The 17,513-nt window shown below is 37.1% G+C and overlaps 1 protein-coding gene across 1 annotated transcript in view; it reads left to right on the top strand.

The window, feature by feature from the left end:
* The window catches only part of LOC149145504 (nuclear pore complex protein NUP35-like), a 100,681-nt gene extending 85,670 nt beyond the window's left edge, over positions 1–15,011 (top strand). Inside the window, exon 3 of the mRNA XM_089447859.1 lies at positions 14,362–15,011. Coding sequence (XP_089303985.1) covers positions 14,362–14,673 — 312 coding nt within the window. The 3' untranslated portion in view covers positions 14,674–15,011. The remainder of the gene's footprint in view (positions 1–14,361) is intronic.
* Positions 15,012–17,513: the final 2,502 nt, after the last annotated feature.

The raw sequence follows: 17,513 nt of genomic DNA on the forward strand, positions 1-17,513 counted from the left end.
ATTTTGATATACTTCCAAGGATATACACACAAATCACATTTGAAGAAGTCCTAATCAATGATCTCACAAAACAATTACATAAAAATCAATTGAGGGTGGACAACCCCTTTTATAATATCATTTTTAGGACTTCAAAAGCCTTACTAACTTGTTTCCTCAACCAAGCGAGCATCAAGACTAGCTCCTTAGTGAAAGAAGTACAAGTGGGATGAGTTGATTTTTTACCTTGTTTGCTTGATAGTGGGCTCTTCTCCATGGTGTAGCAGTGACAGTAGATCCGTACCTAGGCACAATATATACATACCTCAAGATGTGTGCACAACGTTGATGGGAGGTAGAGCTAGGGGTAATAATAGTTTGAGTTGCGGGGGAGTACTATTGTTATGTAGACAAGTTCGTAGAGGATGCATGCATTCTTGCAATGTGCATGTGCCATAATTCGCTAAATTCTTGTTATAAATTTAGAGAAGGAATAATTTTCTAGGAGCATAGGGCATATTGCATGATGAGGATGATCTATTCTGAGGAGCACAGTGCTGAAAAGTATAACTAGGTTTGTTCTTCATAATGACATGTAAACATGATTTTATGTAATGAGATGTAAATAAGAAAAATAAAATTATTTTATTGATTTGCTTCATGGGTTTCATAAGTCATAAAATGTTAGAGTCATTGTCATGTAATGAAGTCATGTTACACTTTGTAAAAGATTCAATCTTGTCTATGAAAAGTATCCTCCAAGAACTTGTCATCTATCCTCTTCAAGTCGGCCTACAAATGATGAAGGAACTCTCGAGAACAAGTCGACCTACCTCCAGCAGTCATGTCGGCTTAAAGGACATGTGGTGAGGTGTATATATACACACACTCGTCCTCCATTTGAAGCAAGAAACTTGATCTAAATTCGGTCATAGAAGAAGTGCGAGATAGAGGTGAAATAGAAGTGCGAAGAAGGGAAAAAGAGGATTCTTCTAGGAAGTGCGAAGATAGGTTCTTTTGGGTAGCAAAGGTTCTTCTGGGTAGTGAAGTTTCTTCTAGGGCAACGAAGTTTCTTCTGGGCAAACAAAGGAGAAGGATTCTTCTGGGAGGCCAAGATAGAAATCTAGAGACTGAGTTTCTCTAGAGGAGACCAATGAAGACCTAGAGACCGAGATTCTCTAGGGGAAGTCGAGAAGAAGCAATGTGAAGGCTAGAGACCGAGTTTCTCTAGAAGGAAGCCGATGAGAGGAGTTCGAGATCAAGAAGAAAGGCAAGGAAAAGGGAGAGGCAAAGCATCAAAGCTAGTGACAAGGTTCTTGGGAGGATACTAGAGTCAATGGTTTGTGTCATGGTCTTGGTACTTCTCAATTGAAGATCTAGAAGAAGATTTTTCATCGGGTTTTCCTCTCAAGAGGTGAGGGGTTTTGTCCCTAGTTGAGAAGCCTACATACTGTGTCACTTGTCTTTTATTTTGCATATTGGTAATTGTCTTGATGAAGAGAACACAATAATAACATAATGAAGAAAATACTATAAGCAAAGAAGTAAAAGTACATCACAAGCAATTATCAAGTAAAGAAATTGTTAACTTTGAATGCCCTGGATTTCTCAGCATGGTATCAGAGCTTAGGTGCTGAAGACAAGAAGGGGCAGCCAAAGCAAGTAGACACATGAGAGTCAAACTTCAAAGAAGGAGCAAAGCAAGTTAAAGAACACCAATCTAGAGATCTAGATCTTCATCAATCCGAAACCCTAGATCGAACAATACTCCAAGCAAGAGTCTTGAAATATCTTCAAGAAGGAAGCAAGAAAGAAAGACCGAAACGCTAGAAGCACTTTAGAAGATCATCACTCATACTTCACCAAGGAAGTGGAAGCTCTTGAAATCTAAGGAAGATTAGATCAAAAGACAATCTTCTCTCTGTTGAAGCAAAGATCTCATAAAAGCATCCCTCCCTCACCGAAGATTCGAAGAAAGGAGCAACAAGTTCGTCATCAAATTGAAGATTCAATCTTCACAAGTAAGTACCTTTTATTATAAACCAATCTAGTATAAAAAAATGACTTCATGTTTCAAGGAGAACCAAAAGTTGGTTGGGATTTGAAACTTCCTTGTATGGAAAAGAAGGATAGACGTTGTCCTCGAAGTAAATGAAATCATTGATCATGTCCATGGATAGGTCTCTAAGCCATCCGAAGAACAAGCATTATCTGAATACATTGAAAGGGATCTCAAGGCTCAAAATATTCTTAAGGAATCTATCAAAGATCCACTCATTTCCTATGTAGCCAAGTTGGAGACATCTAAATAAATATATGATAAGCTGGGAGAACTTTTCTCTAAAAGCACGATAGGAAAGATCATATCACTTAGATTTGATGTTCATAAATTGAAGCTGTCAAAGGATAAAGGGATATTATCATGTCTCTCAAAGGCATCTCAAATAAAAGGTCAATTCCAGGATCGAGGAGAGATGGTATCCGATAACGAAATGATCTCTGTTATTCTAGATGTATTGACTTTTGAACAAGGTAACCTCATATCTACTAAAGAAGAGGAAGCTATCCCATTCATCAAATTATGGTCTCTCTGCAAAGCAGAGGAAGACAAAATGAATAAAGAAGGTGACAAAAGATCAAATGAAAGGGAACAATTAGTGACAAGACGAAAGGGGAAATTTGGAAAGTTTGGTACTCCAAAGAAGAAAAGGAAGAACATGGCTAAGGAAAGATGTTATGTTTGTCAAAATATTGGGTACTACAGAAAAGATTGTCCTAGTCGTAAGAGGGGCAGGGAAGAAGACTATTCTACTAAGGAAGTGAAAGAACCTGAGACCAAGAAGCTTAATAAGGAAGAAGCAAAACGATCTCTACTATGACTGAGATGATCTTCTTCACTAGAAGGTACTTTCACTTGCAAGTTATAGACAAGATGCAGTATAAATAAGACAGAATGCATTAGATTAGAAAATAGCATCGTAATAGAAGCATTAGCAGTAAGAGCTCATGACATGGAAACAAAAAGTATGTCTGGAATAATTTTTTTTTACAAAGAATAAGAAGCTCTTAGGAAACCTCATTGATACTTATAGAAAGAAGTAGAGGTCATCATTGACTGAGATCATCATAGTCAATAAATAAAACATCTACTCGGTGAGGATATGAAACATCCTCAAGTTTCTCTGATGGAATTCTCATCAAAGGATTCACCGATCTAGAAAGGAAGCAAAGGTTTTCATCAGGAATTCCAACTTGTGGGGTTCAAGGGATGATGGTATGATGACATAATAGGAAAGCAGGTCTGAAGGATAAAGTCCTTTCGAATGAAGCTGCGACAAGAAGTTTGGATGACCGAAAGGAAGATGAGGTATGTATGCTTTACGTAGATTATTATGAAAGTCATGTCATATGGTTGCAGATAATATGGATCACTATTTCTGCCTTGGGAAATATGATCTAAAGAAGGGATCTCCTCCTTCGAAAGATTGCAGAAAAGCATAAGTCGCACTAGATGAAATCAACATAATATGTTCTCAGATGAATCATGAGGAATATGACTACAATCTAGGAACTTTGATTGGAAGCTCCCGAGAATGAAGTCTGTGAGAAAAGATAGGAAGAGATCGTGATAATATGTAACAAAGGTAGAAGGCATTCAACATCCGATGTCCAGGAAGATTTTACTAGAAGATCTCCTGGAAGGATGTGAAGACTTTGATGGAAGTCGGAAAAAGATAGACCCTTGACAATGAATATTTGTGGGAGATGTGTCAATTTGCAAGCTGGATGCTGATACTTATAGGAAGATGTCATGGTGAAAGATCATCACAAAGGTAATTTTGATTTGATGTGTTCGTTGATGATTTTTGAACTAACATCCGGATAGGCTTGTGTAGGTCTCCCAAAGGGAAATCTATGGATGACTTCCAAGTGGACCATATAGAAGGATGTAATGTTCCTCTGAAAAAGATGGCATGAAATCAGAATGACATGAAGCAAAGCTAGATGGAAAATCTGATGGATCACTTTCTGATGAGTTGACGACATGACTAACTCATGGATAAAAGTGATGGATGATCTGTACCCTATGTAGAAGTTCCCAAAGATGAAGACTCCTTGACGAAGAAGAAATTCATGACATCGAAGGAAGGGGGTCTTAAAGCAACTGGTTGTTCCATGATCTCCACATGAGGAGCTGCGATAAGTCCTTGGTTAAAAGGGAGCCTGAAAATAAGTTTCTTACTTCGAAGAAACTTGGAAATTCCTAAGCAGGGAGCTTAGGTACATTCCTTTGTGATAGGAATGAGTACCAATATGTCATCCTTGTTTGAAAAGGAGAGATGGAAATATCGTTCTGGTCTTCTCCTGGGTAGCCAAAATGGAGGATTGTGTAATCATTTCGCATCCGATGCTCTTTGAGGATGAGATAGGGCATCCAACAGTAAGAGTAGTCATGGAGGACCGATATTCTTTGTGGGATTGGGGAGTCCGGATAGTCCTCATGGAAGTTACCCTGAGAGAACCCGGGTGGGTTATGTTCCGAGAGAGACAATGATGAGTGTGTCTATAAATCATTGGTCTCGCTAGCATTGAGCTCAGATCTTGTGGAGAGATGGAGCCGTTGGTCAAGACCTTGCTATGTAACGATGCTAGTTAATATGATGCTATACCAATGAGTTACAAATCCGAATTTTTCTTATGATAGATCCTTCAGATTGAGAAAGTCCAAGTACCATTATGAACATCTCCCTAGTTAAGAGGGAGTGTTGAAAAGTGTAACTAGGTTCGGTCTTCATAATGACATGTAAACATGATTTATGTAATGAGATGTAAATAAGAAAAATAGAATTATTTTGTTGACTTGCTTCATGGGTTTCATGAGCAAGGGATTTTGTTTTTGAGTCAAGACTCCCATTGAGAGTCTTTAGGATTTATTTTTCATCTAGTCATAAAATGTTAGAGTCATTGTCATGTAATGAAGTCATGTTACACTTTGTAAAAGAGTCAATTTTGTCTATGAAAAGTATCCTCCAAGAACTTGTCATCTATCCTCTTCAAGTCAGCCTACAAATGATGAAGTAATTCTCTAGAACAAGTCAGCCTACCTCCAATAGTCATGTCGGCCTAAAGGACATGTGGTGAGATGTATATTTACACACACTCGTCCTCCATTTGAAGCAAGAAACTCGATCTGATATTGGTCATAGAAGAAGTGCGAGATAGAGGTGAAACAAAAGTACGAAATGGAGTTCAAGAAGAAAAATGCAGAGAAGGGAAAAAGAGGATTCTTCTGGGCAGTGTGAAGATAGGGTTCTTTTGGGCAACAAATATTCTTCTGGGCAACAAGGATTCTTTTGGGCAGTGAAGGTTCTTCTGGGCAACGAAGTTTCTTCTGGGCAACGAAGCGTCTTCTAGGGCAACGAAGTTTCTTCTGGGAAAATAAAGGAGAAGCATTCTTCTGGGAGGCTGAGATTAAAGTATTGTATGCTTGCTGTTCATATTTCCAACAGTATGTGTTTGTAGATTAAAGTGTTTAGGAGTTGCAGTTTTGATAGGACTTTAGTGTATTTAGCCACAGAGTTTAGGTCGTTTTTGAGTTCAAAATCTGCTTACAATGATCAAAAAATTTAACTTGATGAAGACATATAAAGACATACCATGTTCTCAACCATATTTTTAGAACAAAGCATCCTTTTGACAATGTTTCTATTGAACTAGGAACACTTGTGCATTTTATTTTATCAACCAAGGTTTATAATGTACTTGTGAGATGTCATGCTTTGCTTGTGTGGGCTACAAATTCTTAACTTGCATTAGTTTACCTAGTATGCTTCTACATAGAAAGGAGATTGCATCGCTACAATAGAAAATTCTAGAGTTACCTCAGTTGCTTTTGGAAATGATCATGTACTTGAATGCCAATCATGCTAACCCTATCAACATGAAGAAATCACTAGGAATGATAACCTTATTGTCATCAAGGAATTACCAAGCATGTTTTGGGCACTTCCTATTTCCATGAATCATCACATTCGTTGTTGGAAAACATTGATAGAAATACCCTAGCATTGATGATGTAAGCATTTGAAGGGTGACATAGGGCTTGAGAGGGCTATTTTGGTGATGAGGCACCTCTTTTGGATAGAGAGGCATGACTTATGGGATGGGATACACCCTTTGAGCTATTCCTTGCACCTTTTCATGGAGAGACATGCCTTTTTGATGATGACGTCACACTTCGAGGAATTTTTACTCACATGTTTGGGTTATTTGAGGTGATTTTTCATGTTCATTCATTACAGAGGCTATCTTTGGGGGTGAACTTGTTGACCTATCCAACTGGATCGCTTGGTTGCTCTCATATATATAGGGTAGTGATTTACATCCTTTGATAACGTTCACAACTTGGATTGTCATCTCTAGATTAGTATTCTTCTCTCTTTTGCACTATGGAGCAAAGTTGCATGGAGCAAGAGCCCTTTTTAGGGCTAGAACATCATTTTCCAAAAATCCTTGGGAGCAGAGCATCCCAAAAAAATCTATTATATATATATATATATTGAAAAAAACATCCAAAATGCCAAATTAGTTGCCGAATATATGAAAATGGCATATTTGTTTGTCAATCAAGATATAAATGGCATCCATAGTATGTTAATGATTAATCATTCAAGCATCAACCATATAGATTCTAGAAACTACGATTAAACGTCAATTTTTAAAGGAAGGTGGGTCATCTATTAGCAAGTACTCTAACTATTCGAGTAATCACATGCTTAATGTTATGGCCTTGTCAATCTGGATCATGGGGCAAACTGAATGATTGATCCATCTTGATTGTATGCTTGTTCCCACACTTCACTTTGGAGGTTAGTCTTTAACTCTAGTCTAGTGGGACCTCCTCTAAGGCTTTAAGGTTGAGGAAGGGCACTATTGGGAAGGCACTGATTGATATAGCATGTTTAAGGTAAGCCATACTTATCACTTTCCATCTCTCTTGGTTACCCATCTCCATTGTTTGGGTTGATTATCATTGGCCATTGGGATTGACACCCTATATCAACATCCTTGATTCAAGGCCCAAAAGCTTGGCTTGAGAGGTTGATGCAACCAAAATAATGATAAAACCATATAAAGCCACACTGAAGGAAAATATAAAATGCAAACTATGGTTGGGACATATTGTTGAAAATGTAGCGAACAAGGTCTTTTGGCTTGTGCCTTAGCTAGTGAAGACCTCAAATTGTCCTCATTGGTTAGACTTCAGTTATGATGAGTTATTTCCAGTTTACAGGAATAATCATTAAGTTAGCATGCGTAGAGTTGGAGCTTCAGTTAAAGTGGAGTCTTTATCAGTTTGTCTACAAAATGAGGTGCCAATTAGAAGTTCAGTTAAAGCAAGTTAGTCTTCAGTTTTGATTGAAGGAAGGATGAGTTAAGAACTCTAGTGTTGATTGGAGAGAGAAAGAGTGTTACTCTCAAATAACTTGTCAATCAGAACTCAATTTCTAAATTTGAATTGGTTCTCCTTGCATGTTCTAATTGGGGCTATAAAGAGGAGGACGAAGGCACAATGAATTCATTGTTTTGTGCACAAAGGTTTGTGAGACAAAACAACTCAAGAGTATGTGAGAGGAGCCTTGATTGTGAAGAGAGCATGAATTGTTTCCTAGGAAATAGGAGGAGCAAGTGCGGAAGGATTTAGGAGTTGGTTGTGCGCATAGAAGGGGGGCTAGGGTCCTAAGAAATAGGAGGTTGAAGTATGCTAAGAAATAGGGCAAACGTGCGGTAGAAAATAGGACCAAAAGTGCACAAGGAAATAAGAGAAGTGCGCAAGGATTTAGGGTTGCCAAGTGCACAAGGAAGGAGGAGCAAGATTGAAGCATGACAATAGACTTTGCAGAGCAAGTCAAGGAGGAAGTAGATGATTGGTTGCGAGTTAGAGGGCTAAGATGAAGTAGTGATCAAGGCTAGCGAGGGTCAACCATATCAATTGCGATTTGTGAGAGAACTAGAACGGTTTCTCAAAGAGAGATTGCTTTGTAAATAGATTCAATTGCTCCAAGACAATCAATAAAATACCACATCGAGCAAGCAAGTTTTCCTTGTTGGGTTTCCTGAGGAAAAGTGTGTCAATTTGTGCATGTGTTTTTATCTTTATGTTTTTATTCCGCTGCTTATGAATTGTTAGGAAACTCTAAATGTTGGTGAAAGTAAACTCGTTTCAGTTTTCAGTTATTCATCCAAGTAGTTATAGAGTTTCATGGAAATTTAACACATTCAGTACGTAGGAAAAAGCCTAGCATGAGCTCTACGCCCACTCATTAGCCATTAACCAATACCTCATGCATTCAATGCTTCATTTGAATAGATGAGCTCTTGAATGTCCCAACCTCGATGTGTGAGAAATTGCTATGTCCAAAAGGGTTATTAGAAAAATATAGAGCAAGCATGTACTCCTAAGCTATGCACCAAATGAAGGCAAAGCATTAAAGTAAAAGATGCGCCAAAGGGGCGGAAAAAGTGGGCTGAGGAAAGGGGTAAATCATACCACCACTATTGTTTCCTCCTTACATCATTATAGTTTAGATGTTGGACCCCATTAATTGTACTCAGGGCTGTGGCAACTTCCTTGAAGTCTATCCAAACTCCATGACCACCATCTTACACACACTTGTGGATTGAGGGGTCAACCTAAGACATTTCACTTCCCTTGGGGGTTGGAAGCACCAAATAGGGTTGTTGACCTAATCATGCGTAATTTAAGCGAGGTAGCTTGTTTATATATCCCAATCTAGTTAGACATTTGAAGGTGAGTTTTGTTTGAAGTATTTTTGTTCTCCGAACATTAGATATTGTTCACTATGATGCTTTAATGTTTTCATGTCCCTAACGAAGTTGATCTCAATTGATCTTGAGAGGTTTTCTTCAGGTGGTTTCACATATGCATTAGAGATCCCTTAAGGGATTGCTTGACTCTTCTCAACACCTTCCAAAGAGTAGTTTGGCCCATTTTGAGATTAGACCTGACTTTGTGGCCCCAACATGGCCCCTGTAGAGACGAGCATTGGGCCTTGAGTAGCTTCCACATGCTTATACACCTCTTGATGAGCCTCTAGATGTTGAAACATTGAGCTTGAAAGCTTGGGCGTTGGACTATTTGATGATGTGCCCAGAACAACCCATGTGCCCCTAGGCTAGCCTTGTCCCAATTTGATGGCTGATACCTTTTTCTATAACGTAGATGAAAATGGTTATCATTGAGATGACTTGGGAGGGCCAACACATCCCTCTTTGATGCGGTTTTCTCTAAGTGGTGCCATGCTACTCCTACATACACGAAAAGGGCAATGCAGAGCTTCTTTTGGATGACATCATAGTGGAGGAGGTGCCTTTTGGAGATGTACATGTTTTCTTGGAGTAAGGAGCACTCCTAGACCATTGGTTCAGTTCCTTGATGCATTATTGCTTATTTTGGAGGATGACATCATGGTGGAGACCATTTTTGTACATGTGTGGGTTATTTTTGGCATCCCAACATGATCGTCATCATCCATAAGAACATCTTCCAATTGCTCTAAATACAACAGTCCATCCTTTTCAAGATTGAATATTGTCCTTCATTATTTTATTTAGAATAAATGAACCCAAAGAATAGTACAAGGCATTGTCAATAATCTAATCTTTGGTATATACCTGTTACATGCATCTATGATCTATACACAAGGTGTTTATCACCATCTTATCCATTTATATCGGCTACTTCGGGTAGAAATCTATAAAATCTAGGATCTGTTCACCTAATTAGGTCGTCTGCAATGTCATGAAGGTGCTGAAAAATCTCCAATTGTTAGCTGTGTTTGATCAAGCCTTCATGTTGGCAGCTCCATTTGAATTCCATTGATGATGTCAACCTTCATGCTGTCGTCCCACCAAGTCAACTATTGAGCATCAAAATAGGTCAGCCTCTCTGATTTGAGAAGCAACGACTTAAGTGATTGATACTCTTTATGGCACTACCATTTTTTGGTGGAACGATAAAAAGTTGGTGGTAAAGAGGTCATGTGGATGCATTACATGCATAATGGCAATTCTTCTAGGAGACCTTTTTGGTATGGAAGGAGAACTTTTCACTTTGTTACATACAACAATGCTATAAGAGAGAGCTTGTATGATCATTCGACTATATTTTAATGGGCATGCATGGTTTTTTATGAACTTTAACTTTTCTAATTTGAAGTTTCAATTTCCTTGTTGCTTCGCCACTACTTAATGTAGTTCACATAATCATTGTTTTAAAAAACGGTCGATTCGACTTCGACTCGGTCGAGTCAGATCGAGCTAATGCCTAGTCGGGTCGGCTTGGTGGCCGAAATAGAATGGTTGGCCGGGTTGTTACTGAGCCAGTCATTGACTCGGTCGACTCGGTAGCAACTCGCTCGACTCAGTAATGACTTGGTCGTCTCGGTAACGACTCGGCCGTCTCGGTAACGACTCGGCCGGCTCGACTCTTTGACAAAAATCTTGAAACAAATTTGTTAAAATTTGTTCCACCTCCTACATATCAATGGTTGGGTTGTTGTTTATTGCATATTTATAGCCCTAAAGTAATCTATCACTGGGAGAAAGTTTTCAAAATTACAAGGCCGAAGTATGGTTATCCTAGTGGCATGAATTAGAAAACTGAAACAATGCATTGAGCCATACAATGTTTTTGAAAGGGCAAACGTTTTGGCAATGGACTAATAAATACATATTTACCTCTGATTGTTCTAGAGCTTGACCAAAATTAAATCAAGGGTTTTGAGACTTCATTAGGGGCAGATAATTGGGATTATTGTTGTTGTAGTCTAGTGATTGTCCTTAGGCTGAGGCAGAAAATAATCCTGGCATTGGTGGCTAAGTATGAACTTTGTATTGGATAGTGCACTGGGTGCCATTTTGATATAATGGATATATTCATGAGCCTACTTTGATCATATGTTGTCTTCTCTCTATATTCTAAAGCTTTGTGTTTGGAAACATGAATGAAAATCTTTAAAATTATGTTTTTTTATAAAAAAATAAATATTTAATGTATTTTTTACAACGACCGAGTCATTGAAATCAAACCGGCCGAGTCGATACCGAGTCGGAGTCGGAGTCGGAGCCGACCCTTGGCCGTTTCCGAATCGGAGTCGGAGTTTTAAAACATTGCATATAATTCATATCTTAAATTGCAAATTCTTTTCCACTTGGCACTACTCTGGACAGTTACATTAGCTTGATGGTTACTTCATTATTAGCATGTGTTTATTAACTTCATCAAACTGCTATTAAAAACAAAAGAGACAAGGACACAAATGTTTTGGCTTTCTGCCAGGGCCCAAACCTCTCCCTTTTGGAGAGGAAAACCCATGCGTAAATTCTTCTTATAGAGATTACATTGACGAATACCAAGACCATGACACTTCACACACTCTGCCTCTCCAAGACCAAGATATCAATCCTTCTTTCTGCCGCTGCTGAGATCATCCTCATTGCTGCACAATTAAAGTCATTACTACAGTATCACTGAGATCTTCACTGTTGCTTCTTTACCATGTCAACGTGATCCATTGAGATCTTCACTGTGATCTCTATGCTTTCATTATGACAGTCATTTCATGATGACTGTATCTTATATCCTTATCATTACTGAGACAGTGATTACTGCTCCTCATTGAATAGACCTAGTTACATTCCTTTATTATCAGATTGCTGGAGCTTTGGTATTGCCTTCTTCTACATCATGCCATGAGTAAAGAATTCTATTTGTTTCTTCGCATATATTCTTATATGAAAGTCTGTCATTTGATTTATCCAAAAATAACAATACGTGTTGTGAACTGCTGGTAATGATCATCTTAATATGGTCACAAAGCTCTGGCAATTGGTATTGTCGGAGGCTGGAAGCAATCAACTGTGGCATTTTGCTGTGTAAAGCAGCGAATGCCTTGTCTGTGCTAGAATATCTGAATATAAGAATTATGCCAATAATGTTAAAGGGAAGGCAAGTCTTCGGATACATGCATGAGAGGAAATGATCATTATATAGAAATTATGAAATTTTAAAACCATGTTATAATGCTTAATTTAAAAAAGAGTTTCTTATTGTGTATACTAGACCGCAACAGCTGTTAAGAGTGATTGTAACTACCTCTTACAAAAAATAACGATAGGTGCCCAACAAGAGAAAACTCCAGGGTATTAGATTCAAAAGTTATACGCATTAGTTAATTAGTTGTTTTTCTAAATCTGTGTTCCTAGTTTTACGTTTATGTACCATTGCTAGATCCCTTTAATTATTTCATATATTAGGCTTCTGGTTGCTAAAGATCTTGGCTTTCATGTGAAGAACTCATCCTGAGCATTATTGCCACTAGAAAATTCCAAAACTTAACCAAGCATTTAATGATGTATCCTCTCTGGTGCATTTAAACATTTTCTTTGATGGTTTTAATCAACAAGCAGCATTGTCAATGTCGAGTTTCCCTCACTTTGACATGTATGCTACGTTGCCATTAAAAATAATCTGAAGGGTTAATAAATCCTCTATGTTGCATTTAAACATCTTCTTTGATGGCTTTAAGCAACAAGCAGCATTGTCAATCTTGAGTTTCTCTTACTTTGACATGTGCTATGTTGTCACTGAAAATAATTTGAAGGGTCATATATGTTAATATTTTAAAATAATAGCCTAGTTTTGGAGTGGGCTATGGTAATAACCTATTTTTTGAGTGGGCTATGAGTAGGTAGCACTTTTACTGACTTGCCTGCATGAGTTCCTTCTAAACCTGATGAATGTGTCAAATATTTTGACTTTCATGAGTAACTCATTAAAACTACCACTATGTTAATTCTTACTCAGGCCATTGCACAATTTATAGATAATTCTATTTAGTATAACTTTGAATCATTCATAGTGAGCTGACCATTAGGCCTAATCTGAAGCCTAAGAGGGCTCCTTGCAAACTTCATTTGCAAGTTCCAACACGGCATCAGGTAACAATTGTTGGCTGTTGCTAATCTCCAAGTAGGCGATTGATGTGATATCTGGGCATGTATCTCGGAAATCTAGTTCTACTTTTACTCTCCATCACTCACGGTGACGCACAACAGATATATAGAATTAAAGAATAATTTGTTCAAATGGGTTGATGAAATGGATAGTCCAGATTTTGTTGAAGCTGAGAGTTGTTCTGATGAATATTGAAGCATATATTTGCTTTAAAGTAAACATGAACTAATATTTTGCACTTGTGGAGCCTGATTATGATTGTCCCTATGGTTTCATGTCTCCTTGCTTTGGTCAATTGAAACTTTTTCTTTTCATATACATACGTTTCACTTTGCTTTATTCTTGCTTTGCTCATGAGAAGATTTTTATTATTATCCTTTTCCTTTGGGTCATGCTTTTCTCTTGGTTCCTTCTTTCATTTATGCTTTCGCTTCCATGGATTATTATGTTGATTTTTGTGACTATACTCAGTTTTTGTTTTTCTCTTTCATGCTAAAGTTCCTTGCTTTTGTCCTACTAAGAAACTGTAATCCTAGTAGGATTAGTATGATATGATGTCAATGACTTCAAGTGAGTTTACCAATATCAGTCCTCTCTCTCTGTCTCTCTGTGGAAAGCATGCATCTTCTCTTCCATTTTGTAGTCTACTCTCAATATATTCTCTGCTAAAATTATTTGTGTTGGAGCGAAGTAGAATAACCCTAATGCCAACCTCAGTCTATGTTGTAATCTGATGGAGATCTAAGGTGGCATTCAATCACATTTTGTAATAAATATTGTTTTTGGATGGTACTGTACTTCACATGAAAGCTGTTCAACTTAGTTTCGTTAATTGGCTAGGTGGTACTGTAGTTGACTCCTTTTCCTAAGATAGGTGTGCAGAATCAAAGCGTCTTACTGGTAACTTCTGCTTTAACTCCTCTTTCCTAGACTTAAGTAGGATCAGTTTAGTCTGCAAACTGCAACTGTAAGCACAGTCGAATGTCAACAAGATGATAAGTGGCTTAAAGAATCCTGATTAGAATCCGACATTGGCTACTAAATGTCTATCCTTTAGCATTGGCTTCTATTTGGAGTTGATTTGATTTTTATTGTAAATTTCAAATGCAACTTAAATCTAAATCTCGTGTTACGGATTTGGTTTTGTTAGAACTTGACCATGGACAGTTGCATAAAGAATGCTGATAACAGTCAAACTTTATATTATGATATATGAATGGATGTTGGAAACTCTTAGATTGATGGCTCATCCATTATTTCTCTGGAGTTAGTAGATTCAAGTTTGCTTAGCTTCATATCTGTTAGGTGACTTATTTGGTTACCTCCTGTCTATTTGCTTGCAGAACACTTATGATGTAAAGAAAGCTCTTCAAAAGAATGGGATGCAGATTAGTGCAACAGTGATGGTAGGAGTGAAGCCATTGGATCCTCTTCAGCGCCATGCTTTAACTGAAAAGGCTAAGGTAGGAGGCTTCATGGTATTGCCACCTCGGTCACCTGGGAAAGTTACACCATCAACATCATCCATGAAGGCATCATCACGACCTTACTATTTACAACAACCAAATGAGGGAGGCCAACATTTCTCAGGGGCCATTGCTTCTCCATCTAGATCAACCATATCAAGAATAGTTGATCTTATATTTGGCATTTGATGTACTCTATGCTAGTATAATTAGGACTTGATGTGGAATATGCTAGGCTTGATTTCTATTCTTTATTTTCATTGCTTACACTGAATAAAGACATCCAGAATTGGCTATTTCACAGCATGTCCACAAAGTGTCAGGCTGTTGAAGAGTTACTGCTAGATTTGCACTTGTTATGGAGGGGTATAGAGTGATTGCAAGGTCACTGCTATTTTTTCTTGCATAGCTCAAGGTAATTGCACAACCATTCATAAGAACTTTTAACTATATTATACTCTATTCTGCAATGGTCGTATGGTAAATAAATGTATATTAGTGGGGTTGAAGGTTGGTTTGTTGAGAAATTGTATTGTCACTGGAGAATAGATCTTTGAGCTCCTTTTCAGGTGGTTTTAATGGATCTTTACGGGGAGGGTGGTTTTCAGAGTTCTATGAATGAACGATTAAGTATTAGATTGTAATGAAAAATTGAACAGGGCCTATGTACATCTACCAAGACACATTGTGGTTGCTTAATAAAGAAAGGTTTTGAGCCATGAGATTTTCTAGGCAGAAAAGAAACCATATTTATGTTGCGTAAACTCATAATATTTAGTGTTGTAAGGGATTCTAGTTGCAAGATTCATAAACTTGTATGATGACAAAAACATTGACCAACTGCTGCCACAACACGCATTGGAGTGAGGCTAACAGCTCCTGCTCATCATCTTCTGGGATATCTCATGGTATTCAATCCGATGAGCATACTAATAATAGTGTTTTGGACATAACAATAATAATGAAGTGGGATGATGGATTTGATTTCTTGTCTGGCAAGTTATTGTTACAATTGCCTTCACAATCTCACATGAATAACATGCTTAACAACAATGCAATATTTGAATAGGAGGTTTAAAATTAATTTTAATTTAATGTAATCTCCATCTGAATCCTGGCAAATGTGTTGTTTTACCTATTGCAACAATTATAAGAACAGTAAGCATGCGTATTTTATTCTACAATAACCTATGATATATTGGCCCTATAATCCAGCACATAAACACGTCTTATCATTTTGTATCTATTTTAATAATTATAAATATAATAAACATGTCTATGTTATACTACAATAACCTATGATAACCTCACGCGATAATAAGAAAAAGCAAGAAATTGCATATGTTGAAGTGCTAAAATTTCCACCATGTCGATTTAAGAGCTAACTTTTAAAGTTATAGTTGGAAGTCCTACAATCTAATCTCATGGCTAGCCATAGCATTTCAAGGTGCTAAACAAGAAGCTTCATTCAATCGATATCGAGTTCAGTTTGTGAACATGAAGTAAATTCCTTTAATGAATTCTTAAATGTATTGAAAACCTTAATTTTTTTTTTTTTTTTTTCCTGTTTCTGTTTCTAGGTTAGTACCTTTAGCATGAACAATTTAAAATACATTTGTATGAAAGTTTGTAGACTGAAAACCATATAATTTTCAAGCAATTTATTTTTGCCTCCGACAAAATATATTCCATCCTAGAACTCAACTTAAAAATCCAATAACTTAGGTGCATCCTTGTTAATTTAAACCCAACTTGAAAACATTTGTTAATTTAAACCCAGCTTGGAAACATTTATGAATTAAAGCATAACATGGTATATTTGATTCAGAACTCAGCTTTGACTTTATACTTGACCATATGGGGAATAACACTGGTGGGAACATACTTTTGAAACATTTACTTCATATAACTTGGATTTTTTACTTTCATCAATATGGGGATATTGAATACATATTTTTGATGATGATTCATCAAATTCTAAGGAGCTAGAACATAGCCTCGTCAATTTCAACGGTAGTTTGCTAACTCGATTGAAGAGTTATAAGCTTACAACCATTTCAAAGATGACCATTAAAATAATATGATTAATATCATTTATTTATTATCCTAAACAAACATGATAGGGAATTTGCATCGTTGATTTTGGAGAATTCTCACAACTGATTCAAATGAATGGTCTCAAATGCTAATGAAAAGGATTCCATGTTAAAGAGTTCATCAAAAACTTTCCAACACAATTTGAACAAGCTCAAACAAATATCACATGCAAAACCTATGGCTTTACGCTGAAGGCGAAACATGGGTGAAACTAACTTGTGTGATGACAAATTGACACGTCATGGTGACAATGACACATGTCACTAAGAGTTGACATATTGCCAATTGAAATGGTGCCATGGGGCACCACATGGACCAACCAAATGCTACCATGTGGACCAAGTAGAGGTTGCTACATGGACCTTCTAGAAGAGCTATGTTGTACATGGCTTATCTCTCGTATCCATATGTAATGGCAAGAAAATGATTAACAAATTCATTTGGGAAAAATATATTGCAAAATATATGATGTATTCCATAAAAAGTGCAACCAATGGAGCTGAACCCCAAACCATGTTGACATAACCTACATGTTTTACCACTACGCAACAACCTAGAAATATGTTATGCTATGTGTAGGTTTTTTATTTAAAGATTAAAATTTGGAAAACAAATCCAAAAATGATAGCAACAACAAGAGTTGGACTCACAACCTTACCTTTCGAAATTCCACACCTTACCATTGCAACACAAATCTATCATGTCACGAGTATTGCCTAGAATTATTTAAAAGTTGTATTTTACAACAATTTTGGAGAACCAAAGGTTGTATAGCCTTTTTATTTAGGCAAAAGAAGTTTCCAACAATGCCCCTATATTTCTAGAAAAATTCTGAAAACTAATTTTGTAGTTTTCCATTTTTTGATGTGTGAAGACATTTTGATGTATTTTTTATCAATCAAATGGATTGGTTGCACATTTGAAGTGGAGCC

The sequence above is a fragment of the Pinus tabuliformis genome, chromosome X (assembly GCF_031772625.1).
Source record: "Pinus tabuliformis cultivar Carrire ecotype Pingquan chromosome X, CPIR1, whole genome shotgun sequence".
Taxonomy (NCBI): Eukaryota; Viridiplantae; Streptophyta; class Pinopsida; order Pinales; family Pinaceae; genus Pinus; species Pinus tabuliformis.